The following is a 25,921-nucleotide window of genomic DNA, read 5'->3' as shown; positions in this document are numbered from 1 at the left end:
GATAGTCCAGCAAATATGCAAGCAGCAACGTTTTATTTGTGATACCTTTAACTGGACCAACTGTACAGTTGAGAGAGATGTTAGAGAAGGTTTCAGGCACTAAATATCCTTCTGCCCTTTTGAGCAGAGAAGGCAGGAGTGCAGAGGCAGAACTGATAGCGATGTGGAAAGGATAGCTGGAACCACATGTGAGCAAATAAGATTGTGTGTATGTAAAAGGAAATGGCTTTCATTTCTCCCCATGTACAGACATGGGTGTTCATCCACATCCCCCTGTTTGGGAAGGAGGCTGCAGCTCCCTGAGTTGCTGTGAAGAATTAGCTCTTCACATAAGCAGGATCAGCAAACTAACATGACTAATCCCTGTAATAAACTCTTTAGTTCAGCCTTAATCTTCAAAGGGGCAGCTACAGAATGAACAATGCACTTGAAGGGTGTGTTTATGCTGATATATTTTGTGGTAAGTGATTCAACAGGGGGCCAGTAAATGAAGAGCAGATAACAAGGGTTAGAGGTCTGAAAATAAAGCAAAAGCGTGTGCTCTTTTATCTGGAAAGGAGGCAAATCCTAAGGAAGCTGAAAACTAACCCAGAGTAGCCACAAGCTGATTACACTATTGTAGCCCTAATCAGGTGGGAAGTGAGTGGTTAGGAAAGCAGGGCTGTTAAAGGTGCGGAGCTTCAGGACTACATTGCTCTCCTGGAGTCTGCATTCGCTAGCAAGAGGCTGCATCAGCCTGTCACACTTCCCTTGCATAGGCTACCTTAATTCTGGCATTTCCTAGCTTTTCAGTGCGTGACTTTGCAACCATCGTGGCCTTCTACCTGTTGCTTTTCATATCCAGTTCCATGTGGATCATACATCCACTCCAGTGCCTCATTCCTTCACGTTATGTCTGTACAATACAAAGGCTGGATCCTCCAATGGTAGTTATTGCCTAGCTGCATTGACACAACCGAGGATATGCCCCCATCACTCTAGAAACATAACAGACTTGGGTTGCTGCAAGATTTTAACCCCCGAGCTAATAACCCTTTGAAATAAAAAACTGGTCACTGGCTCAGATTTTCTGTTAAATATATTTTCTTTCGCTTGTGCTTAATCCAGACATAAATATGTATATGTGGCATATATAATTTAGAACAATATCAACTTGTAAGCTGGACAAAACATAATTCATAGTGATCACAAGCATGTTTAAGCATCAAAAATTTTTTTAAAAAGCTGTATGAAAGACTAATTCCAATGACGGGTGAGTAGCTATCTGCAAAAAAAAAGTCTTTGCTTGAGCCAGAGATGGATTTTTCTCAAGCATATTTTAGGACATGCATTTGTGGGCAGGAACTGCAGTGCAGAGAGCAAAGCAAGCCACTATTAGAGACTCTTCAGTGACAGTAAATACTCAGCTCATTCATGTGAGAATTCCTACCAGAAAGCAGAAACCTGATCCCAAGAGTTGGCTACCCGGCTGGGGGAAGCAGAAATGACTTCAGGCAATTGCACGTCCCTGCCTGCAGACACTGTTTCTGATCATGGAAGGGTTGGGCATGAAGGATCCAATCCAAGTGCACCAACACAGTGTGAATCTCAGTGTCGAGGCGCTGCAGGTCAGCACGACGGACCTAGACCACTTTCCAGCAGCCCCTTCCTTCTGAGTGAAAGGCAAGATTAGTGCATCAATGCAGGCCAGCCAGCTGAGCAGCCACAGAAGAGTTATCTTCCAGAGAGGAATTAAATGCCAACTCCTTCATCTCTCAGCAGGTGACAGGCCTGAGCACCGACCCTCCTCTCTCACCAATTTCAGCTGCAGTGCAGAACTGATAGCTGAGCAATGGTGATTTGGGAAATTTCAGACCCTCGACCTACTTCCCATAGGTGCAGAACGACAAGGAGATTTCATCTGAGGCTTGCGTGTTCCCATGTCCCGATCTTCATGGCCCCCTTCCCTCTCAGGGGCGGATGTGAGGTGTGGCTAGCAGACTGGGTCTGTGGGCAGACCGCTCTATGGCTCTCCGTGTCACAGTGCTGCATTTCTGGAGGATCTCGCGGGTGGTGGGCCGCATAGGCACGTTGGGGATGCTGGCAGCAGGGTCTGGGCAGCAAGGGGGATGCGTGGCGCTGCCTGAAGATGCCTCCTCCAAGTCCAAACTGTTCTTGTCCCTGCAGGTGAGGTGAGGATTGCTGCTGCCTTGCCTGACACCAGATGAAGAGCTTGGGGAGCCAGGCTTCTGGCTGACCTCCTGTTCGCTCCCGCTCCCAGAGCTGACAGAAGAGCTGTCTGGCTCCAGAAGCGTGCTGGAACTGGCTGCAGTGTCCAGCCCAGGCAAGGATTTCGATCCGTTTCTACTCAAGGAAACCCTGCCTTTGTCAGCCCTCTCACTCCCCAAGTAGCTCTGGGGCAGGCCCCCCCACTGTGGGTTGGCCTGCAGGAGAGCACTCCCTGAGGAGGGGCTGGAGGGCAGGTGCAGGTTGGGCGTGGAGGCGTTGAGGCCAGCATTCACAATCGTTTGGAACTTGCTGTGAGGGTTCTTATAGGGCTGGAGGAGCATGCATGGGATGTAGCCAGTGTTCCCGTTGTACCTGAGGGAGAGGGGTGCGGAAACAACAGTGAGGGGTAAAGACAGCTTCTTGTCAGCTCAGACCTCACCCGGGAGGGGATCAGTGCCCCTGGAAGCACTCCCACCTGTAGGAAATGCTGCCAGTGGCTGCTAAGTGCTTCAAATGCCAGATGTGGTACTTCTGGACAGAACTTGATGTTGCTATGTAATGCCGAGGGAAGGTGTGAAGGGACCTGGGAGCTGGTGACATCAAGGCCAAGAAAGACCCAAAGTGATGCTAACTGGAATGATGGGTGGCATGGAACAGTCTCCCCAAATCAAACATGGGAGAGGGACCCCACAAGCTGCTGAACGGTCAGGCCTGTCATTTGAGCAGGCAAGTGCAGAGAGGCCCTTACAGTCCATGGATCCATGCCCACATACATTTTCTAGCCAAGCCCCCACCATGTATAAAATGGAGAGGGTCTAGGGCTGCAACCCCCAGCCTACAGGTGGAGTTTCCTCATTCAGGTGCTGTGGGGAAATGGGGAATTTCACTCTGGAAATTCACCCAGTCGGTGGTGCTTTTTGTCCAAGTCAGTACTGCACAAAGGGTGCTGCATGGGCAGTCTCTCAGACCAGGGTCCAGATCCTGGAAACTGATGAGGAATTTGAGCCCATAACTGTACATAGGACATGGGGGAGGGGGAAGGTCCTTCTGCAATTGAGAGTGTTATCTACTCAGTCTGGGGTACTGCAACAGGATGACAGCTCCCCACTGTCCACTGCCTGGGACCCAGAGTAGATGAGCAGTACCTGCTGTCAACTGGCACTCTCACACACCACTGACTGAGAAGGTTTGGGGTGGTGGGAAGAAGAGGACCTCCTTACCAGATAAGCCACCAGCCATTGTCTGATTTCTCCAGCACCTCCACAATGACCCCAGCATTCACTGAGAGCTCGTCTGCTTCCTGAGACTTGTATGCCCGCACAGTGTAATACCTGGACCCTGTGGGAAGGAGGGAGGAATCGTTTCCACTTTGCAGACAAAGAAGATAAGGAGATGGGGTAGAGTATGGGAACAAGAGAGGCTAGAACAATGGTCTAGGCTAGTGGTGCTCAATATCCAGCCCATGGGCCAATTCCAAACTACTGGGCTATGCCATCCAGCACACTGGGCTCTCCACAGGTCCGGAAATATGGTGGCAGGAGAGTGATCAATACTGCCACCACTTCCCCACCAACCAATTTCCGTACCCCTGGGGAGCCCTGCAGGTTGAGTGAAAAGGTCCCATGCACCAAATTTCTCTGGCATGTGGGGCCAAGCCAGTGTATGGGGTCACTGGATCGCAACCCCAGACTAACCCACTGGTCTAGGCTGCCCAGCAATGGGAGGACTTAACTCACCTGGCAAGGCTTAGGGTGCACCCTACAACTATCATACAGAGGTTGAAAGAGTCCACAATGACTGAAGACCTCGTAGGCTTTAAAGGAGAAAAGTATAGGCTTGGTTTATGCTACAGTTTTGCAAGCACAGCTTTGTTGGCTAGGGATGTAAAGAGCTCAGTCCCCACCCCACCTACGCTGGCATAGCTATGTCCGCAAACCTTCTCCGCTGGCAAAAAAAGGGCTCCTGCTGACTTTGCTTCTGCAGTTCAAGAAGGGAGGAGAGCAAAGTCAGCAGAAAACTCCCTTCTGCTGCTGTTTACTGCATCTCCCAAGCCCCCTAACAAAGACAGGCCTGTAGTTCCAAGGTCTGCTCCAGTCTTTGAGGGCCACTTCCAACTGCCTGGCAGGGAAAAATAACTGATGGGCTGACAGGACCAGCAGGGATCCTGCCTATCTACAAAGTGCCATTAACAGCATGAAAGAAACTAATGAGGAAAAAATAGTCCTCCTGGGGCCATTCTAGTTAGTAGCAAACACTTTCAGACATAGAAGTATTATCTCCAAATTGACTCTTGTATCTGTTTAAGTGACCTGTTCACAGCAGCAGAACTGGGAACAGAACTCAGTTCTCCATAGCCCAAGCTGTGAACAATAACCACCAACCCGCACTCCCTCTCTGAGAGGTGTTTGCCCTTTGTTCTGCAACTCGCCAGACTCATTTTAGCAGAGAAGGATAACACTTAAGAGAACGCACCCCTGAGCTGACAACAAGGATTGAAAGACCTGGGCCACAGCAAGGAAGAAGTGGGCTTACCCTCTTCATCTGACTCCCTGAAACTTGGAGCCTTCTCTCCAAATGCTCTCTCCTCCAGGTATGGAGCTGGAAACCAGGCTATTTGCTTGTCCTCGTTCTCTACCAGCCACCACCCTGCAAGCAGGAGCATACAAATACATGCTTTTATTGAGACCCTGGAACACTGCTCAAAGGGTGATTTTCAGAGATATGTTATTTAAGCTTCACAACTCTCAAAAGAGGTGTGAAAGTGCCAGAAGGGAGATGGCAGCAACCTCTGAGTAAATGCTGCCTGACACTTTCCATTATGCTTTATATAGAAAATACATGCCATATAAGTGATTAAGTGAATTGCCCAATGTTACACAATGAATCTGTGGCACAGTTGAGCACAGAACCCTAGAGCTCCTACTCCTGGTCCCTTCTCATGTTAGACCATCATCTCTTCCAAGCTTGGACTAGAACCCAGGAGTGCTGACCCTCAAATTCCTCACTCAACTGAAAAACCCTACTTTCCTTCCTCTTTTCCTCCTAATAAAATACTTGTAATCCTTCATGATATAAGTTATATTCTGGAGTACATGCATAAACAAATATATTCATCATGCTACAAACACATATTTGCAAAGGAGTGAAAAGGCTAAAACTTTTTAGAGTTCCCCTCTGAAGCAGATAATGAACAGTCTAAATGAAACATACCTGTCATGTCCTTGATTAAGACTTCAACGATCTCCCCCTTAGCAACTTTGAAAGGTCTGTTCTTTGTGTCTTTAGTTTCGTAGGTTTCGATGCATCTGTAGGTCTGGGAAGCCACTGGGTACGTAATAGAGGAGCTTGGTTGTGTAAGCTGTTTTTTCTTCTCATCCCCAAATTCTGATGGCATGATTATAATGCTGAAAAGAAAAGTGCAATACTTGTTTGTTACAAAGCCATGGAGGAGGCTGCCTTTAAGATTTATTTCAGGCTTGTCCTTTTGGGAAAAAGCGCCCCTGTGAAGAAGACCCAGTCCATAGGATCCCAAAGCCCTCAGAGAATATTTTCCAAATTGTAGTGCCCATTTCAAGTTAGATCTTATGGCCATGAAACAGACTAGATATGGGGCACAGATTATTGTAAGACAGAGGTCAAATCATCCAGGAAGGCAATTACATACTCAGAAATAAACCTCAGAAGTTCCCGGCTCTGATATCTGTTCTCTTTCCACTAGCCTGCATTCTTAGCTAAATATTTGCATTGCTGCTTCACATAGTTTATAATATCCTTTCTGAATTTCAAGTCAGAGGTGACACACAGGTTACTGGGTAGTATATAATCTTTTATCCATATGCAAATGTGCAGTTATCGTGCTCTATGTATTCTGTAATAAGCCACACATCAAATCCCAGCAGGTCTCAGAGCTGCTGAACTTGCTTTGGTCTCAAGTAAAAACTGTTTCATTTTGCATATATCCATCATGATTTTGCTTCTAGCAAGCTGAAACCTATTGCTCCTAAATAAGGGGATTCCTTAGATTTTCAAAGCAGCTGCTTATGCAAAAACTCTCAGACTGGGGTGAAAAGAGCATATATTTCTATGTAAAATCCTGGTTGATTTGCAATTCCTCCTCTGCTGCTCAAACATACCAATGAAAGTGGTAAAAGTAGGAAAACCTGAAGTTTTATGTCCTGAAAATGCAAGTGAGAGATTTGGAAAAAGGGAGCTAGGATGCAGCTTGCAGAAAGCTGACTTTCATTTTCACAACTTGAACATTTCTAATTAATTCAAGAAATTAAAATGATTCCCAGGAAAAAAACAACTCTGCCCTCTACCCATTTTTAACTGAAATTCTTTTTCTTCTCCTTGTTTTTAAAACACAAACATTACAGAGTAGGGGAAATATAGTTACTATAATACAAATGGTGATATTTGGTACCTGTTTTCTGGAAATGAGGGATCTAGGTCTCGGGTTTGTGCCTTGAAAAACTGGGTCACATCTTCACTCTGGGAGATTTTTGTATCCAGCTTCATCAGCTCCTGGGAGTAAAGCTCCAGAAGTTTCAGTCTTTCCAGAGACCTCCTCAGCTTCCCGCTCTTTCTCTGCATCCGAGGGGCATCTTTGAAACAACAGGAGCAAAATCGCCATCAGCAAAAGGGATCCTAACATGTTGCTGTCTTGTACGCAGTACCTTCTGCCAAGGAATGGCAGCACTGCCTCCTAATTTCCATTCCCGTAGGATGCTACACATAAAGGATCGAGGTCAGTGGCTATAAACATAACAGTAATTCTTCTTACCATTTGAAATGGGCTTGCACTTTGGGATTTGTACAATTCTGTGCTAAATGTTAGCTTGGCCTTTGCACACATCAAAATGTTGCAGGAGACCTCAGACTCATATGAACTGGAAGCTTCATTAACTAATACATTTAAAAAGATGTTTTATTTACTAACTGACTTGACTGAACTCTTATTTTCCCTCATCTATAACCTGCTCTGACTGCTGTGATCATGCCTGCACTTTTGTTCTGTTTTTTGCACTCCCTCAAGTCTGTCCATCAACTGAAATTATTTAAACCCTCTCACCTTTAAACTTGGGAATGGTTCGGTCTGATTTCTTTAGTAAACCGGCTTCTATGGGGAACTTTTTTTTCAGTTCTTTCTGAGAAAAGAAAAGAGTGAGAAAATAAGTGATGATGCTTCCAAATCCTGGTAAAAGAAGGAAAAAAACAAAGATAAAAACACAAAAATTATCTCCAGGTGGTTGTTAACTTACGTGGAATTTCTTAAACTCTTCAAAAGTCCGGTAGATAAGAACGTTGTTTCGATCTGGCCAGAGCACAGACATCATGTAGTTCTAGAAAAGGAACAAAAGGGAATACAGTGTGCGTTAATCATGGCTGTAAAAATTATAGGGCTTCCAAACTGGGGTGCACAGAAACTTGGTAGGGTTCTACACAGAGCTGGCCAGTCAATGGTTTCCAGCCTCCACATGACTCAAAACAGCAAAACATGAATGAAATACTTTGCTAGTCTATGTAAGCAACTGCCGTAGGCGTTGGGTGGGATTTACGGGTAGGAGTGGAATAGCCAGAGAATCCAAGAAACAGCTGTTTTGCTAAGATATGGTTCACCAGAAAAAAACAAACACACAAAAAATATAATTAAGAGCAGCATCCTACATAATGACTGATCCCAACATTGCCCAGGGGAATGAACCTGGTCCTGTCATAGTAATTCAAAAGGTCCGTAAGCTTCCTAGCTTGTAAATATATTTAGTAGAAGGAGACTCAGATCAAAGTACCTTCTGCTTTCTGTATTTCATCAAGCCAACAGCTTTCACATCAACAGGGTACCAGGTTGTGTTCATCTTTCCCTGAGGCTGATGCTGCCCTCTCTCTACACTGGTTGAGGCTCAGCACAATCTAGTGTCAGCAGCTGCCTCCTGCAAGCTAAATAGACAGGAGCAGGAGGGAGTGCAGAGGCTTACCCAGCCAGTTAGGTTCAAGCTACAGAGAGGATTTTGTTTCCTTGCTCCACCCACGAATTCACGTCAGGGCCCAGAAATTCCAGAATCAGGCAAATGTCTACATGCCTCTCAGCTGAGCACACGACAGGCTGCTTCCCTGCTTTTGAGAGGCCAATGCAACTAACTGCGGGTGCCAGAGGGCATAGTCAAACATGCGGATACAGAAGGGCTTGCTTTGTGTTTCCCACTTCCTGCTGAGAACCCCCTTAAGGCTGGATCGATTTTATGTCCTAGGGCAACATGCAGAAGAAAGAAGTCATTAGGTTAGAGTAGTGGTGCCCAACCTACCAGCACCCGCAGGCCACACGAGTGGCATAGGGTCAGTCAGTGGGCCAGATCCCACAGTCCACAGGCGGGATCCACTGTGCTACCCCAACCCCATGCACTGCATCCAGCCATGGAGTGAGCCCACACGCCTGCGTGATCTAGCACTCCCCAGTCTGTGGGGCTCTCCACAGGTCCAGAAATTTGTCAGCAGGGGAGTGGCAATTGATAATACCACTGCTCCCCACTGCCAAACTTCCAGACCCAGGGGATGCTGGGTGGGCGACATGGCATTGTGGGTTGAGTGCCGCTAAGCTACAGCAAGATTCACAGTGGATCTTACTAGTGAAGAAGCTGAGAATGAAGGGTTGTGGGGTGGACAGGCAAGGCTGTTGGATCTATAGCCACCAGGATCCCCCTTCACCCCACTGGAGAGGGGAAAGGCCCCAGTACTTGTGGAGCAGACCCACTGCCATGGTTAGAGGATTCTTTAAACCCCCCGACTGTCATCCCCTCTCCAGAGCACACCCTGGCCCCAGGCCTGCATGCCATGGTCCAGGGTTGGGCCCTCTACAATTTCTCTGGAAGGAAGATTGTGTACATAGTGTGCAGCCATGCGTCTGCCACATCCATGCTTCCGTGCAAATCCCACGGCCCATCTATGGGTGCAGGGAGGCATGCTGAGACAATCTGGGCAGCTATCTCATCATACAGCAGGTCTCAACCTTTTGAGCCTCAAGGCACCCCTGGATTGACTCGGGGCACCCCTTGGAAAATGCCACCTCTTCGTTTTTATTTGTTTTTTGACTACAGAAAAATCCTAGAGCACTTCTTCTGTTGCAAAGAATTGAAAAAGGCCACAACAGGGCAGAATATTTTTTGACACTACAGATTCCTGTTTGAAATCTCTGGATTTATCATGTGAATCATGTTTGCACACCGACAATACTACCATTGTGTGGCACCCTGCAGTACTCTTGAAAGGATCTCAAGGGACCCTGGTTGAGAATCCTTCCTGCAATGCCTTCGCAGGATATACAGTTCCCAGGGCAGGGATCGGCAACCCCCAGCATGCAAGCCAGAGCGTAGCATGCGAGGCCATTTTCTTCAGCATGCCACAGCCAACCTGGACTCTGGGCAGCTTCTGCCAGCAGCTGCTCAGAGCCTGGGCTGCAAACAGCTGCATGGAGCTCTGCTGCCTCAGCACCAGTTCCATGGCTGTGGCAGCTGTGTGCGCACCTCTGGATGTGTGGCCAGGAAGGGGCCTGGGGCAGCACAACCCCGGCTCCTCCCTCACTGTCCACCCAGAGGCACCTGTGCAGCTGCCATGGAGCTGGTGCCAGAGCTCATAGCACATGGTGGGGAAGGGGATGGGGCAGTGTAACCCTGGCCCCTTCCCCACCATCTGTTAGCAATGAAGATCAGGCCCCTTGCGGCTCCCCCATCTCTAGCATGCCATGTATAAGCATGGGTGGAGGTTGGGATGATTCTGACACTCAGGCCAAAAACGTTGCCAAACCCTGGCCAAAGAATCTGAACACAGAGCACCACCAGTACTCAGAGATATCCAATCCTAACTCAGCCCAGCTACGTGCACATGGCTTACTTCCGTTCCATCTGTACCCTAAAAATGCAATACACTGAACCAGTTACCGGAAAATAGCTATATAGCAGGCATCATTACTAACCAAGTGTTCTCACTGTGGTATGGAAACACAAACTGCTTACTGTTCTCTCAGCTCCCTCCATCTGGAAAGGATCATTTCTATGCAAAAGAAGGAAGGCTGTTATACTGAGTATGGGACCTGGAGTCAGGACACCTGGATCTACCTGTCACTGATTCTGCCTTGGCCAGTCACTTCACCAACACGCACTTCAGACTCCCCCACTGCAAACTGAGGATACTGGCGCTTTAAAGTAAAACCTTTGGCGTGTATAGACAAACACATCTGTAGCTGTGGTGCACTGAGTATTGTGTGTCCTGTTTGCTATCAGCGAGACAAGGCTATAATACAAAGCAATTATACTAATAAGCAGTTGCACAGAACTTCCCAGCCTCAAAGAGCTTTGCAGGCATGAATTCATTAATTAGCAAAGAATGATATGGGCTTAACAGGGCCTACAAAGAAAACAATATAAATAGCTAAGTTCCTTTATTAAGGTACACAACAATCTGCTACTGTAAGAAAAAGATGCCACAAGATGCTGTTTTGGAGAAGCTGAAGCAGCAGCAGCTGCTGAGCTGTTTCTCACTGGGGTAGATGTGCCAGACAAGAAGATCCCATGGCTTGAAGGTTTCTGTTGGGTCATTGTGACACCACTCTGCTCAGCTCAAAGATCTTTGCATTCAAGGTCCAATACAACCGTGCGCTCAGTGCTCTCAACAGCTCCTAGGATTGGGTCCTCAATCTCCAAACCCTTCCCTCTTCACCTGAAGCAGACACCCAGCATCAAGGCAAACAATGATGCTCGACTTAGGCACGTGTATTGTTCTGGTGGAGCGAGAGCTCACTTCTTTCAGGAGAGCTTGTTCCTCCTTATTCCTGGGGTTTTGAGATTGCTCAGAAGCTACCAAGCACCGCGATGAAAGAAACATCACTCCTGTAATCAGTCTGTGCTGTCACTCCTGCAGCCAGGTGGGATTCCCCCAGCATGTCTCACTCAACGCCTAAGGAAGGAGGCACTGCAATTCCTCAAAACGATGGGAAATTCAGTTCTAATTTAGCTGTGCCAACCCCCAGGCTGAGAGCACTAGCATGCAGATGTGCCCAGTGAACAAGTGATGCTTGGCTTAATAGTGTGAGAAACTGAAGCAATTAATTAAGGAGATCCCAGTTGAGAGGTACAGATAATAAGTGCTTAATTAAGTTGCCCACAAATGCCTTCAAGGAAGAGTACTGGCTTGGTCTTCTTATAGCAGTACTTACAGGCTAACTGCAAGTATACTCGATTCTGTGCTACGTGGGTACATTACTGATTGCTCGTTGCTGAGTTTGGTTAGGAAAGGAAGAAACTTGTATAAGAAACTCATGTTATTATAGCGAGAGGCAGCTGGACTGGAGCTGTGCATGAAGGAAACCTGTCAAGCCCTTTGTCACAGAGAGATGATAGGATACCACAAACACTGCTTTATGTGAGCATGGACAAGCTCAGAGCTCAGGGGCTGCATGAACACCAGGGCTGAGGGCTCAACCAAAGGATGCCTTACTTAGAAAAAAGGCCATTCACCTGTTTGGTTTCCAGGTGTATTTGCACAGTTCTCTGTCTTGCTCAACGGAAATTTGTTGTAGTATTTACATTGGGTTTATTGCTGCTCCTGTGACCCTACAACAAACCAGGGCATTGGATATTATAATTATTAACTCGAATAAAACGCAGCCTTCAGTGCAGGAAATAGAAGTTCAGGAGAAGGGCTCTGGGTGCTGCCTTTTTCCCCATCAATACATATTTGCATATCTTTTTCCTTTTACAGCTGCAGCCTTTTGTATGATGCCCATTATTTATGACAGGCATGTGTTGATGATCACACCTAAGTCAGGCCCCACTGGGGGAAAAATAATGTTGAAAACAGTCTCTGCTCCAAAGAGCTCCCAGTCTAAACAGACAAGAGAGATAACTGGGGGGGGAGAGGAAACACAAGGATCCCCATGGTACAGGCAGGGAGAACAGCACAGATCCAGAGAGGCCAATGACTTCCCAAGGCTACAGAGGGAAGTCTGGCAGAGCCACAAGCTGAGCCCAGGCCCCAGACTCCTTGTCCCATGCTTCATGCATAAGGCCAACCCCCAACTCCATCATTTGTGAAAGGTCCCAAACACATGAACTTTTGGGACCACGTCACATCGGTGTACATAAGGAGCAGCTCTAAATCCAGTAGCTTCCCACAAGTTTGCAGGGAATCTAAGTGGGAAAAGAACATGGCCCAGATTGTTAACAACATCCTGTAATCGCACGAAGTGGAACCTCGTGGCTGTTGGTAGATGTCAGGGGCTGGAAGGGACCTCATGAGATCACTGGGTCCAGCCCCCCTGCGCTTGGGCAGGAAAGACCACTGGGGTCAGATGACCCCAGCAAGGTGCACGCCAAGACATTTTTAAAGATCTCCAGGGTGGGTGACTGTACCACTTCTGGGGGAGTCCGTTCCGGACCCTCAGCACTCAAACTGTAAAGAAGTTTTTCCTGATGTCCAATCTGAAGCGATCTTCAATCAGTTTGTACCCATTGTTTCTTGTCTTCCCCTGGGGGGCCTTGGTGAACAGATGCTCCCCCAGGCCATGATGTTCACCCCTGCTACACTTATGGGTTACCACCAAGTCCCACCTGAGTCTTCTGTCCTCCAAGCTGAACAGTCCCAAGTCTTTCAGCCTCTCCTCATGACCTGCTCTCCAGACCTCTAATCATGCATGTAGCCCTCCTTTGGACTCTCTCAAGCTTTTCCACATCCTTCTTGAAGTACGGTGCCCAGAACTGGACACACTGCTCCAGCTGCGGCCTCACCAAGGCTGAGTAGAGTGGGAGGATGACATCCTTAGTTTTGCTTGAGATGCCTTGGTAAATGCATGCCAGTTTTACTTGCTCTGCCTGCTACGGCATTGCATTGGTGGCTCGTGTTCATTCTGTGGTCTATCACAACCCCCAGGTCTCTTTCAGTCATGGTGCTGGCAGGCATAGCACTGCGAAGCCTGTTAGTGTATGTTACGGATTATTCCTCCCCAGATGGAGCACTTTATGTTTCTCGGTGTTAAACATCATCAGGTTATGATCTGCCCACCTCGCAAGCCTATCCAGGTCAGCCTGTATCCCCAGCCTCTCCTCGAGCAAGACCGCACTCCCCCATAACTTGGTGTCGTCCACGAACTTTGCCAGTACGCTTTTAACACTCAAATCCAAATCATTGATGAACATGTTGAAAAGCCCTGGTCTGAGTACTGAGCCCTGAGGGATGCCACTGGCCACCTTCTGCCATGTTGACTCAGTTCCGTCTACTAATACTCTCTGGGTCCAACCTCTGAGCCAGTTACTTAGCCACCGGACCGTAAAATAGTCAAGGCTGCATTTTCCCAATTGTACCATGAGGACATTATGGGAGATTAAGTCAAAGGTCTTTTTGAAGTCCAAGTTATGACATTTCCCCTATCCAGGTGGCGAGTTACCTGATCATAGAAGGAAATGGGGTTGGTCAGGCATGGCCTGCCTGCAACAAAGCCACGTTTGCTCATGGAAATTAATTCCACATCTATGGTATCTCCAGGCTGCCTTGAGAATCTCTCCTTTCTGTGCTTTTCTCTGGCAAGACAAACAAGCCAGAGAGCAACTCACTCTCACCTTGGTTGGAATCTGGATAAGGAATTCAGTGTCCCATATGCTGCAGTTGAAAGAATTCACCCTGATTGCTAACCATCTTGGAGCTCAGTCAGATACACAAGGAGTATTAATGAGATGTCTCACCCCCTTTTTTTTCTTGTGTAATTGTAAGACTTCTCGGGAACTGCCTTGGGCTAGAGCTGCGGTGCTTGATATTGGCTCTTGACCTCAATCCCTGGTAAAATCCTGGAAAAAATTATCAAAGAATCCATTATTAATAGGCTAACAGAAACGGCGCTGGTATGCCTTGTAGCCAGGGTTGGGTGGCGCTGATACCTGAAATGCTGTCAGTACAAGAGCTTAATCTCTTCCCAGCATCGCCTTCAGAATCAAAACATGCAGCTCCTGGAGGTCACCTGCACTAAGTCGGGACATGACATATCAGCACCCTTAATGAAAAACCCAGCTGCCTAAAAGCTGATGGTACGAGCACAAAGGGATGATTTGAGATGCTTGTTAATTATAGAGACAGGCCCAGATTAAAAGAAAATCAAAAACTCCAGCAGACAAAAGGAGCCTTGGCTCTGTAAACGATCTAAGAAATGTAACCTGGGATGAGAGATTTTACAATGTCAAGTCCAGAAGCTAAAGAATGTGTTTGGCTTCCTTCTAAATCCATCAGCTGTTGCATGAAATTGTTAATCTGTAAGGGGCTGTTCAAATCCAAATGTTTCCAGCGTACAAAATGGTCATGTATATCTTGAGCAGTCCTGGTCTCCACCGGGCTGTCTTTCTCCACTATCCCAGAGCTAGCTGCATTTCAGGGATGCTGACAGTGCCTTGGGGATCCTTCCAGAGCAATGGAACCACATGAAAAATGATGTGATGGCTACTCCATGTTGGTAACTCGCCAACCAAACCGAAGCCTCAACCCTAGGTTCCTGGGTCAAGTCTAAGCAAAGGTGAGTACCCTGTAATCACTGTTCAGAGACTGTGCATAAGAGAGTGCCATCTAGTTCCTAAGGGAAGGACTCCTGTGGCCAGACTGCCCTGAAGCAGCCTCTCTGCTAACTGCAAAAGCATTGCAAGAAACCATTGCTCGGAACAGCACGAAACTGCAACACCTGCATAGCATCCACTGTTGCCCCACACCAAGGGTGTTTTACAAGTGTTAGCTACCATGCCTGGGATTGGAGTTTTAGCTGTAGTCGTGCTGAACTAGTGCAGTCTATAATGATTTCCTCCTGGCAAAGGAAGTGAGAATACATGAAGACTGAACTTCCCCCTCTGCTCAGCCACCTGATTGTTCATGCAGCAGAGTTGGCGAATTATCTTAGCAAGGGATATGGGGAGAAAAAATGGCTGGCTGTAGCAAAGAGACAAAGTCCTCCCTGGAGGCAGGGGGAACCCAGCAGGGAGCCCTACAGCTGTGCTGAGCCAGAGAGAGGATGCATGAGATTAACTCTGTGATTTTCTTGGCTGCCCAGGAATAGAGAGAAGGGGAGTGTGTGGCCAGCAGCACACCCAAGAGACACATTCATGAGATGCTTTTCCACCACAATTTGGTTCATTTTAACCCCCTTCCTTCTCTGCCAGTCTCCTTTTTTCCACTTAGATGCTGCCCCAGAGTCTCAGAGCTTCTACACAGACCTCACATCCCTTGTTCGGTGCACTTAGCATCAGACATAACCATGCTTTGACCAGCATGCTCAGCAGAGAGACCAAGAACTGAGTTAAATCACCCATGGAGAATCTTCTTGTCATGTTGCCCTTGCCTGATTGGTTGAATCTTGCTTTGTCCAGGCTGCCAAACCAGCACTAAAACCCACTGGAAAGAAAAGAGATTCTGTCCAGACCTATAGCTCTGTGCCTGCTGATCTCCTCCATATGTGGACGCAGACCAAAAGGACTTGCAACTTAATGCAACTGAGCTTCCTGATCCAGTACTTCCGATGCAAACAGTAGGAAGTAACAGAAAACTGGGAGACACATGAGGGAGACTCAGCCTGCATGAGACAGGGGCACATTTGGTCCCACAGTAAGAAACATCCCTCTTAGAGAAGAACAGTGGGGCCTGTGTCAGGTGGACACTGAAGTACTGTCTCGTAGTTAGCAATGAGGAGGAGTCAGGACACCTGGGTCCTATTCCCAACTGTGTCTGACTGTGTGGCCTGAGCTGAACATCTCAAAGAAACACATGGCAGCTTGCACATGTAAACTAAACACAACCCTGCCAAACCAAGACACTGCACTGAAGACACAATTCTCTTCTGGAGGAGAGAACAAGAGAAAGAACAACATACACATGACAGATATTGGTCTCATCAGTTAATTATAATTAGAAGGTGCTTGGAAACTATGGGGATGAGGCTGCTTTTCCCTGGTCATGGAAGAAGTCCTGGGCTCTACACTACCCATCTCACCATTCCCAGCACAGGGGGCAGACTTGATGGGATACTGTAGTAGATGCTTTCTGTGAATTCATTAAAGGCCCTGTCTAACAGAGTATGTAAAAGTTCCTGCTGCATAAATGGAAACAATAATAGGTGATCTCTCTCTCTGCAGAGATGATGTGAGTGTCAGGAAGTTTAAGTGCTTTGAAATCCTACGATGAAAATCATGCTCCAGCCAGCAATATTAGAGCAAAATCAGAGATTTGAGAGAATCAGGAAGATGCATCCTATCAGTCCTTTCCCTTCCCTGCCACTACAAAGGAATTTTTCAGCTGAGCAATGTGAAAGTATAGCATGATGAACATATCTGTACTTCCTTTAATGTATTCTGAAGATAGGCTCAGCAGGGAGGGAGATGTTTGGTTCATTTCACAAGCCGTCATTTGTCATAAAACAGTAAAAAATACCTGTCTCATGTGCTCTTGGTTAGCAAAAACCAGCTGCAATAGGTCTGTAATTTCTTTGGGAATGACCCACATGTTGTACTGAGGATCATGGTTTTGTCATCCATTTGCCTGAGGCCAAGCCAGGGACAAGGGTACTATTTAAAAATAAAATTTCCAGCTAAGAACATGATGCAACTTGCTCCATCACAGGTGAAAGTTTCCTGCTTTGTCCTTAGAAAAGGAGAGCAAAGATCACATTTCAACTGATGTGACAAGAAGTCATTGCAGGGCATGCCCGCATGTCAGAGCTAGACCAGGAGATGAGAAGACAAAGGGGTTGAAAATGTCCTCCCAGGCTTGTTTGTGCAGGTCTGAGTTTCTAAAGCAGCTTCTCAGGCAATAACATCCACTTTTCTTGTTGCTGTGTGCTGCTAGTCTCTCCAACACTAGGTGTGGACTAGACTATAGACGGTGACTGAGTGGTAAGACTTCATTTAGCCTCATCGCACTGCTGAGCAGACAGACAGACATTAAAGCAAAGGAGGTTATCGAGAAGCCATAGCTTATCTATGTTTCCTAGTGAAGACAAAGCCTCTGTGTTCCGTTTACTACCCTTTAAAATGAAGACTGTTCTCAGTGGGGGCAGATGACAGAACAAGGAGTAATGGCCTTAAGTTGCAGCAAGGGAGGTTTAGGTTGGGTATGAGGAAAAACTCTCACCAGGAGGGTGGTGAAGCACTGGAACAGGTTACCCAGAGAGGTGGTGAAACCTCCATCCTTGGAAATGAAGACCCGCATGGATAAAGCCTTGGCTGGGATGATGACGTTTGGGCTGTTCCAGCTTTGAACTGGGGGTTGGACTAGATGGCCTCCTGAGGTCCCTTCCAACCCCTATTTTCTATGATTTTCTAAGATTCTTAGGGGATGAGGCTTACACACTTTGTGGAGGTAGGGAAGCAGGAACATCAATGTTTTGCATTATGAGGTCCTTAGGAGGAAAGTTCCAAAGTGCAAAGGGCCCTGTTAGTGGATCTTCTACACTAACCCATCTCATCTATATGCACTTGACAAGTAAGAGGTGTAATTAATTCTACTTCAGTTAATTGAATCAGCCTAAATACATAGAAATTGCAGAAGTAAAGCACTTTTAAAGGAATTGACATCCGAAAAAATTACTTCACAGTTAGGGCGGCTAGGAGCTGGAACCAACTTCCAAGGGAGGTGGTGCTGGCCCCTACCCTGGGGGTCTTTAAGAAGAGGCTGGATGCCTACCTGGCTGGACTCATTTGAGTCCCGTTTTCGTTTTTAGGGTTTTTTGTTGTTCTCCCGCCCTGGCGGGGGGTCGGGCTAGAAGATCTATTAGGTCCCTTCCGACCCTAAAACTATGAAACTATGAAACTATGAATTGTTTTATTATAATCCCAAACCTCAGAGTTGAACTTTTCTAGGAAAGCTCATGCAAGTTGTTATCTGAGACAAACCAGTTTCTCCAGCCCTAATTAAATTAAGTATGTTCAAACCTTCCTATTAGTCTCCTTTGGTCAATCACTGAAGAAGTCATTACCATCAGGGAGAGTTGCATAAAGAGAAGATGTAGGAAAAATGTTCAATTAAGAAAGCTTCCAGTTTTACCTGTCCCATTTGAATCCTATCTGGAGCTACTTTAAAAACAGGCAGCCAGGTGTATGGGAGATACAGGGGGAATCGGATAAGACAAGTTTGACGTGACCTTCACGCAGCCCGAGACCAAAGACCTGAACCATTTTCCGTCAACTTAATTGGGGTTGCTCTTTCCACTAGTGAAATGTGAAATCCTCAGTGAGTAGCTTCCAGCTTGCTACTCACTGAGTATTTCACATTTCACTCTGCTTCAAAAGCAAAAATACGAAAGGCTCCCTTTTACTCGTGTTTGCAGGCACATGGGTACTCGGAGTATGTCAATGAGGTACTTCAGCAGATAGCAGTGTGATCTAGTGAACAGAGCTGGCTGGGGAGCCTGAGTCCTACCCCTGGCTCTGCTGCGAGCCTGCTGTCTAACCTTGGGCAGGTTCCTTTGTGGTCAGATTCTGTCTACAAATGGGGATCATGCACCAAGCTGTTTAGCAAATACCATTTCTGCAGTGTTTTCCAAGTACTATTATTCCTTTTACCCATACCACCTGGCAAAACTGCTCGAGGCCACCGGCTTGACACCCAAGTCAAAATCTGGCTCAATATATATGCAAAGGTGCATCAATTTAATAGAAGGGGTTGATTTTGATACCAATTTGATTAAACCAGTGTTCAATTACCAATTCTGTATCCCTTTACTGTTAATGCTGGCCTCCTGTAAAAATGAGGCCTTCTAAATAGACTTCCCTGATATCCAATGATTCACAGAAATGTTACTATAATTTATTCACCCGGCATGTGAAATGTTTTACTAGACTCATTCCTTTTGCACTATTTCCTTGTTGATAACAACTTCACATGCATCTATGTGACTAATTCTTAAGGCTGGCAAATATCTGAACACTTTCTAGCAACTGATTCAACAGCTTTGGGGAAAAAAAATACTTGAGAAGTGAATAGAACACGATAACTTCCTACAGGTATTTTGTACCATCCTAAAGAACATAAAAGAAAACTTAAAAGAGAACTAATGCCCTGCTGGAGTTGTCTATGAGAGGGGTAAAAGAAAAAATTCCTAGAGATTTTGGGTAACATTTTTTAAAAGCATCTAAGTAAGCAGCCTGGAAATCTGGGCCTGGAGCTCCTAAATCAAGTGATTTTGAAAATTGTATTCCTTGTTCTCAATTAGATCCCATGATCTTCCTTTTCCCCGATTTTCATCCCCCGCCTTATTTAAACCTCACTACAGCCCTGAACATTATATCATCCCTGCTATTATCCCCATTTCATTCATGGATTAATAAGCAGTTAGGAAGAGGGGCGCCTATTCAACAGGATTCACCCCGGCCTGTCTTTTAAATATAATTATATAAATAATGGATGCCTTGTTGGCCACTTCCTGGTGTTTCATGCAAGTTCTAAGCTACCGGCAGTCATTAAATACAAGATCTCTAAATTACAGGGTTAAGTAAGTCACAGCAGGGGAGAGAATACAGAAATAGGAGTCCCGTTGTTATATGAAAATACTGTCCTTAAGTTCCTTTTTCAAAGCAAGAGTCCCCATTGTGAGACATTCTGTGCTGTGTCCCCGGTTGCAGGGAGCTCCTTAGATCAAACCCTGAGCCTCACACGCTTGTACTGCAAGCTTTCACTAACCTACAGAGCCAGTCAAAAAAATAGACCAATGACAAAGTTCCACTGCAGAATGCACTGATGCCATGTAACACTTGGGATGGATTCTCTCCCTTTGTCTTCAGCATTTCTAGTCCTGATCAGGATATATCCCTCTGTTCCATCTAAAAGCAACCTTGTTGAATATGCCATAAAACCATAGTCCCAGACCAACTGGCTTCCAAGAAAAAGCATGGAGAGAATTTCACTTGTTTCATTGTCAGACAACATAGCAGTGGCAGTGCTCTGTTGGCTGAAAGATCATGAAAGAAAACTTGCAAGAATGAAACGTTCTTATGGTTACCAAATAAAGCACAAAACCCCCCAAAAACGAGCTGGAGACCAACAAGAAAGGGAACATGGTATAAAACCATGTTTAAAATTCATTATTTAAAAGCAGTAAGATATTAATAAAAATGGAATTATTATTACCCTTTTGCATAGCTATGACTATTTCATTTATAGTCTAAACAGCTTTACCTTCATTAATTAATCCTCAGGTTATCCAATGCAAGATACCTCATTCAAAAGTATCAAGTCTATCCAAAAGATTAGGAAATAGGAGGTGAAAGTCTGTTCTGAACTATGGCCTGGTATAATGCAATGCTGTCAGTAGAAGAGGTTCTTTCACATCAAGAAAGAATTAAATTCACAGAGCTTAAGGGTCCCACCCAAGGTCACACTGTGAGTCAGTGACAGAGCTGGGAATGGACCGAAGGCCAGTCTGCTGTTCTCTTTAGAAAACCACACTCTTATGTGGAACACATTTAAGTGTTTATTTTCCACTGAATTAAAGAACCTTCTATTTCTCTAGAAACAAAGGTAAGTCTCCTGTTTCCAACTGGAACCTTTAAGGTCTCTCCATTTCCAGGACACCACAATGCACTGACCCGACTCTTCCAATCTCAAGAAAAATGAACCAGTATGTCTGCAGTCAGTTACTACTGTTTTCTGGGCTGATTAAAAGAGGAATCTCTGGAACAACAGACAGCACAAAGGAACAAGTTGGCTGCAACCTTTTCTCCTGCATATGCCTCACCCTAATTCAGCAGATTTTTAATTTTCAAACAAATGAATCATATCTGCAAGTTTTCATTCTGATTGACAAAATACAATAGACCAGGAAGCAGAAAGACTACATCAGTACTACACTGCTGAGATCCCTTTAACCTAGAGGCATCCCTTCCTGCTGTTAATTACCCTAATGCTAAATAGTTGAACACTCTCGGGAATTCCCATACGGTTGCCCCTCTTTAAGGAAAAAGAAAAAAATGTACCGACTGTTTATCTGATCTCTGGATTTAAAAAAAAAAGAACAAACACCATCAGAAACACCTACATTGAAATCTGTCCTTAGGCAAAACACCCATAATAAAATTTATTTTATTATCCTCTGTTTTATGCCTGGAATTTTCAGACACAGTTGTCTACAAGGCATCTAATCACTTTGACTGTCTCCCCAGATCAGCTAGCTGGGTGTCTCCCTTCTTAGTACCAGCCAATAAATTTACCTACAAAACTGTAGCCATAAAAAGGGAGGTTAGGTGGGGACTCCTTTAAAAAAAATCAGGACCAGAGCCTGAGATCATAGCTTATGAGTCCAACTGCAGGCACTAGGAAGAGATATGGACCTGATAAGATCAAAACTACATCTGCCCCAATAGCCTGTACTGTCACCTGCTTGGCACTTTTAGTTCTGGCCAATAAAGCCACCGGTCTCCTTAAAGGGGCACTCTGATGTCACTGGGCTCTGTATGACACGATCATTACATTTCACATTGGGTTGCCACAGTGTCTGAGGCTCAGGACTTTGCAAGGAAGGCTATATTGTCCTGGCTGGGCTGAGACCATTTTATTAGCGAATTGATCACATTGTTTCCTTTGCCTAGAGGATGTGAAGAGGTAGAAGAAAAGGCAGACACTCATTTCACACTCTAAATAATAGTGTCCCCAGTGGGAGACTTGTCTTGCAGCCTCCAAACTTGAAATCTCTCTCCAATGGCACCACTGCAGCAGGCCAAGCCCAAGAAGAAAAAACACCTATTACTGGTGTTTTATTGGAAAAAGAACCAGCAAGAAAAGAAGCCACCTTCTCCTCCCAGTGTTCCTTCTGAGCCTTCAGATTCTTCTAGCCACGCTGATAGTGCTGCCCCTAGCAGCTGGGCTGGGCTGGATGCACAGGGTCGACCGAAACCTGAAGCGCCCTGTAAGAAGAAAGGCAACACAACGTCTTCCACCTCTCCAGCTATGGACCACCAAGCTCTGAACGCTCTCCTCACGGGAGGCCCATTTATTGTAGCCCAGAATCAGTCCAGGAGGAAAGACTGCCATACCTGCAAGGGCTCAAAGAAAAGGAAACAAGAGATTGGGCTCAGGAAGAGGTTGGGCTCATCAGACAAGGTAAAGGCAACTCAGTGGGGAAGGCAGGAATGGTTAAGTGGACAGGGAATTCTCTCTCAATACCACCCATGGATGGTGGGGGGCAGATGAGTAATGTTCCTCGAGGTAAAACAGCGGGAAAGAGGACTGATTTGCCTACGGAAATAGTTGTGGACAGGCACTTCCCGGAGAAGCAGACAAAAAAGGTGCAGGAAGGAATGGCTGATGGGATGGGCAGGGATCAACCTAAGGAACCGACTGGAATTACCATTAGGTGGCAAAGGGGGATAGGAATGGATGGTGGGCCCCCACATAGAAAATAGGCTTTTTGTATCCACAGACAGCATGCCATATCTTTATAGATGTTGTAAAATACAAAGCGTGGGTCTACAGCTTCCATAAGAGTTACTCCCTGATTTCAGCTAATATGTGAAGCGCACACAGCTTATAGAAATCACAACTCCATAAACCTCAAGTGGTTTATTTTCCCACCCCAAGATGGCTGATGACCAAGCTGAAACTGCCTACAACTCCCAACCTGATCCTAAGCAGCTGTTCTTATTAACTCTTGTCTTCATCTTCCCCCATTCTTGATATTTGAACATCTGCCCTTAAAAACTACCAGATTCATTTCTCCTTACTTGCAGACCCTCACAGGGGCCTTGACCTTTTCCCAGAGCGTGAGCCCTATTTTTCTTCCCCTTCAGAATCCCTGATAAGATCTGTGGAACCCCCAGCTCCATTTCACTGATAAAACAGATATGCTGTGGCGTTTGAAATGTCATTCCCCATTAGCATGAGGCTAGACTGAAGAAGCGGAAACAAACTAGGTAAGCTAAGTGGAAAGGGCTGTTCTACCACAGTCCTAACGTGCTTGTAAAACGTTTGACTTTTCTGACCCCAGAATAGAAAAAAAGTACAAGCTTCAGAGTGTCCACTCAACACAGAAGAACTGGGGCGAAATGTGTGGGCTTTCCTTCACACCATGGCAGCGTATTACCCAGATGAGCCCAGCAATGATCAGCAGCTTGATATGACTCAGTTCATCGACTTACTTAGTAAATTTTATCCCTGTGAAAAGTGTGCAAAAAACCTAAGGAACAGGTGAGCCACAGACTTGAATGTAATAATATTTGTTTAAACATTACACCTTAAGTTAAACCAGTGCAATCCTGTTAATACACAAGCCTCAACACAACCTTAGTGAGCTGGCTTCAGAACTCTGTCAGTATAAATTGGAAGTTGCTTTCCCAGAGGTGCAAATACTGTTTAGTTATTTCTACATGTTATATTCTACCTTTAATGCCTGGTACAGCATGTCATGAGTAAAACACGACAACCAAGGCACTGAAGCCGCCTTTCAAAAGAAGGTTAGAAATAAAGTTTAGAAATGTGGGTGCGGGGAAATCCTGTTACTCATAAAAGAAAACAAACCTCCACTAGCAGTGATACTGTCACTGTTTTTTAGTCAGATTCAGGTTTTTTTTATAATGAATGACTAAATTATATAGAATACACACAGTCTGGATACTTAAAAGCCTGTGCCCTTGGTGCCAATGACTTTTGGTTTAAAAAACTCTATCTAACAAGAATCGATAGCCCTAACTTAATCACCAGAAAGCAGTAAACAGTTAAGCATACTCAATGTATATTCCTTCATTTAGAGGGCAGTTATATATGCCCTAACTTGGAACTCATTCATTACACACACTGCAAACTGTATTCTATTATTTTTCTGATTTCATTAGCAATCACAAATGGGCTAGGTGCTTTCTAAACACAGATGAAAACTTAGTCCCTGGCAGACAAGTGCATGAAACCAACAAGGACAGGGTTGTATTTGGGAGACGGAGACTGGTTTTCAAAGAGTAAGTTACAAAATGCTTGAAACAGCAGCTAAATGTGATCCAAAAAAAGTTTCTTCTGCAAGGAAGCTAGTCAATAGGATTTTTATAGCATTAGAGAGCACTGGAGCAATCTGCTCCAGGAGTATTCAGCTTTGTTCAGTTGGAAATATGGCATCAATACCTTGCCAGAAGTTTGAAGAGCTAAAAAAAAAAAAAAAAGATTGCAAGAACCCCCATAATTACTATTATTAGTTATTAATATAAAGGCTTGAGTTATGAAGGAGGAAGGTATTTGCATGATATATTCCCTTCCTGAGTTCAGCACGCTCAGATAGCTATTTCTTGTCTAGGGACTGAAACCAGTGATTCTGGACTGAAGTAAGTAGTATGCGGTTCTTTTCTGTCTCTGTAGATTAAACACAAAAAAGCCAGATACTAGCAGCAGAAAGCAGCTATGCCAATGGCTATGCCTTCTTCACAATGAAGTGAATGAAATGCTGGGAAAACCCCAGTTCAACTGCTCCCACATAGATGAACGCTGGCGAGAAGGCTGGGAGGATGGTTCATGTAACTAGGGCATGGAGACACCACGGGAAATAAGATCAATGTTATTATAATTCAAATGCAATAAAGACTGAACTGGGTGCAGTATCTTTAAAAATGGTAAAAAGTGAACATGTTTGTGTGCACGTCTAACACATCTGCAAAAAAATAAACAGGCTTCCTACTCTCATCTGTGATTCAGAGGAATCTGATCCCTCCCCCCTGTAAATTCTTAGGGGATGACACCAGTGCTTAACGATTAGGTAAACCACAGGCCAGTCACGCGAACCAGTGCACAAGTCACAGAAGAAAACAAAGGTTTGTCAGAGCAAACCTTTACCCGTTCTGTTCCCTTTTACATAGTCTTCATCCTACGTCTTTAAAAACATTAATATAAAGGATTAGGTCACAAACCTGCAAACACTTTTGTGTAACCCAAACCATAATCCCACTGGCATCAACATAATTTAGGTGCGTAAATGCTTGCAGAAGCAAAACTGTCAGCGATGTCTCTTCCGTGGCCGCAAAGGTTTTACTTCACCATTTTAAAAAAATCCCTCTTTTCTCTTCGGCCTCTCACTACTGAAAAAACAGGCATTGGCCTCAGTAGGCTTTTTGCACTGTTAAAATTTTGAGTTCCCTTGGAGTCGGGTACAAAACCCCCAGTCGTCAATGGGCACCTTTGCAAGGACTTCAACAAGCTCTGCAACAGGCCGTACAGAATGAAATGCTGCGCAGCTAAAAAGCTGTAAGAAACCCACAGGCTCGGGAGGCCCCTGGTCAGCCTTCTGCTACCTTAATAGGCTCAGATCTCTGCATTTCTTTCCTTCCTTTGGTCTCTGCATGAAGGGAGGAGAGCTAGCCACCACGCCGCAGCGGCAAGCAGGTGCACAGCCCCCCCACAGGCTTCCCCTGGGGGGCTTTGAAGGGGAAGGAAGATCTGAGGCACCAGACTCCCAAATTAGGAGTCATTTTTGCAGGCCCCTGTCAGCCTGACTCTCCCCATGGCTGTATGGGGTCAGCTCTGGTGCAGTTGGAATCCAGGGAGAGAGAGGGACCAGTACTAGCCCCTTACCAGAGACAGGGGGAAGCCTCAGGTTCTCCTAGGAGCTCCTCTTCCCCTACCTCATTCTCAGCTCTGAGGCATCAACCCACACCTGCAGCCACAGCCTGGGCCACCCGGCCCAAAATGCTTTGCGGTTCCAAGATGGCGGTAGGCAACCCAGCCATCCTGGCCCAAC

The 25,921-nt window shown here is 45.7% G+C and overlaps 2 protein-coding genes across 5 annotated transcripts; one reads left to right on the top strand and one right to left on the bottom strand.

Moving 5' to 3' along the window:
• Positions 1–1,091: 1,091 nt before the first annotated feature.
• NOXO1 (NADPH oxidase organizer 1) lies at positions 1,092–25,882 on the bottom strand. 4 transcript variants are annotated; one of them, XM_006024006.3, is made up of 8 exons: positions 25,806–25,882; positions 7,470–7,550; positions 7,280–7,355; positions 6,632–6,812; positions 5,419–5,612; positions 4,741–4,854; positions 3,429–3,546; positions 1,092–2,580 (listed from the first exon to the last, which is right to left on the bottom strand). In XM_006024006.3, the coding sequence occupies exons 2-8, from the start codon at positions 7,542–7,544 to the stop codon at positions 1,950–1,952; spliced, it is 1,389 nt and encodes a 462-aa protein (XP_006024068.1). In that variant the 5' UTR covers positions 7,545–7,550; positions 25,806–25,882; the 3' UTR covers positions 1,092–1,949. The 4 variants fall into 4 exon arrangements, with proteins under 4 accessions (XP_006024068.1, XP_006024067.1, XP_006024066.1 ...); XM_006024005.3 differs by having other exon boundaries at positions 25,756–25,862; XM_006024004.3 differs by lacking the exon at positions 25,806–25,882 and adding an exon at positions 25,476–25,597.
• On the top strand, positions 21,721–24,723 carry LOC112550372 (FAD-linked sulfhydryl oxidase ALR-like). Its single transcript, XM_025204625.1, has 3 exons — positions 21,721–22,311; positions 23,195–23,394; positions 24,550–24,723. Exons 1-3 carry the CDS (start codon positions 21,910–21,912, stop codon positions 24,710–24,712), a joined length of 765 nt encoding a protein of 254 aa, XP_025060410.1. The 5' UTR covers positions 21,721–21,909; the 3' UTR covers positions 24,713–24,723.
• Positions 25,883–25,921: the final 39 nt, after the last annotated feature.

Source organism: Alligator sinensis, unplaced genomic scaffold (genome assembly GCF_000455745.1).
Source record: "Alligator sinensis unplaced genomic scaffold, ASM45574v1 scaffold1283_1, whole genome shotgun sequence".
In the NCBI taxonomy this organism is placed as follows: Eukaryota; Metazoa; Chordata; order Crocodylia; family Alligatoridae; genus Alligator; species Alligator sinensis.
Note: the sequence above shows the minus strand (reverse complement) of the source record. Positions and strands in the feature narration are given on the sequence as shown.

Excerpts from the sequence above, each read along its gene's own strand:
- NOXO1 (XM_006024003.1), bottom strand. The coding sequence starts at position 25,124 with ATGGTTTGGGTTACACAAAAGTGTTTGCAG. Across the intron at positions 4,855-5,418 it reads CTTAATCAAGGACATGACAG|GGTGGTGGCTGGTAGAGAAC; the intron begins GTATGTTTCATT and ends TCCTGCTTGCAG. Across the intron at positions 3,547-4,740 it reads CAGGGAGTCAGATGAAGAGG|GGTCCAGGTATTACACTGTG; the intron begins GTAAGCCCACTT and ends TCCTTCCCACAG.
- LOC112550372 (XM_025204625.1), top strand. The coding sequence starts at position 21,910 with ATGGCACCACTGCAGCAGGCCAAGCCCAAGAAGAAAAAACACCTATTA. Across the intron at positions 22,312-23,194 it reads GGTTGGGCTCATCAGACAAG|AATAGAAAAAAAGTACAAGC; the intron begins GTAAAGGCAACT and ends TTCTGACCCCAG. Across the intron at positions 23,395-24,549 it reads GCAAAAAACCTAAGGAACAG|ATTAAACACAAAAAAGCCAG; the intron begins GTGAGCCACAGA and ends CTGTCTCTGTAG.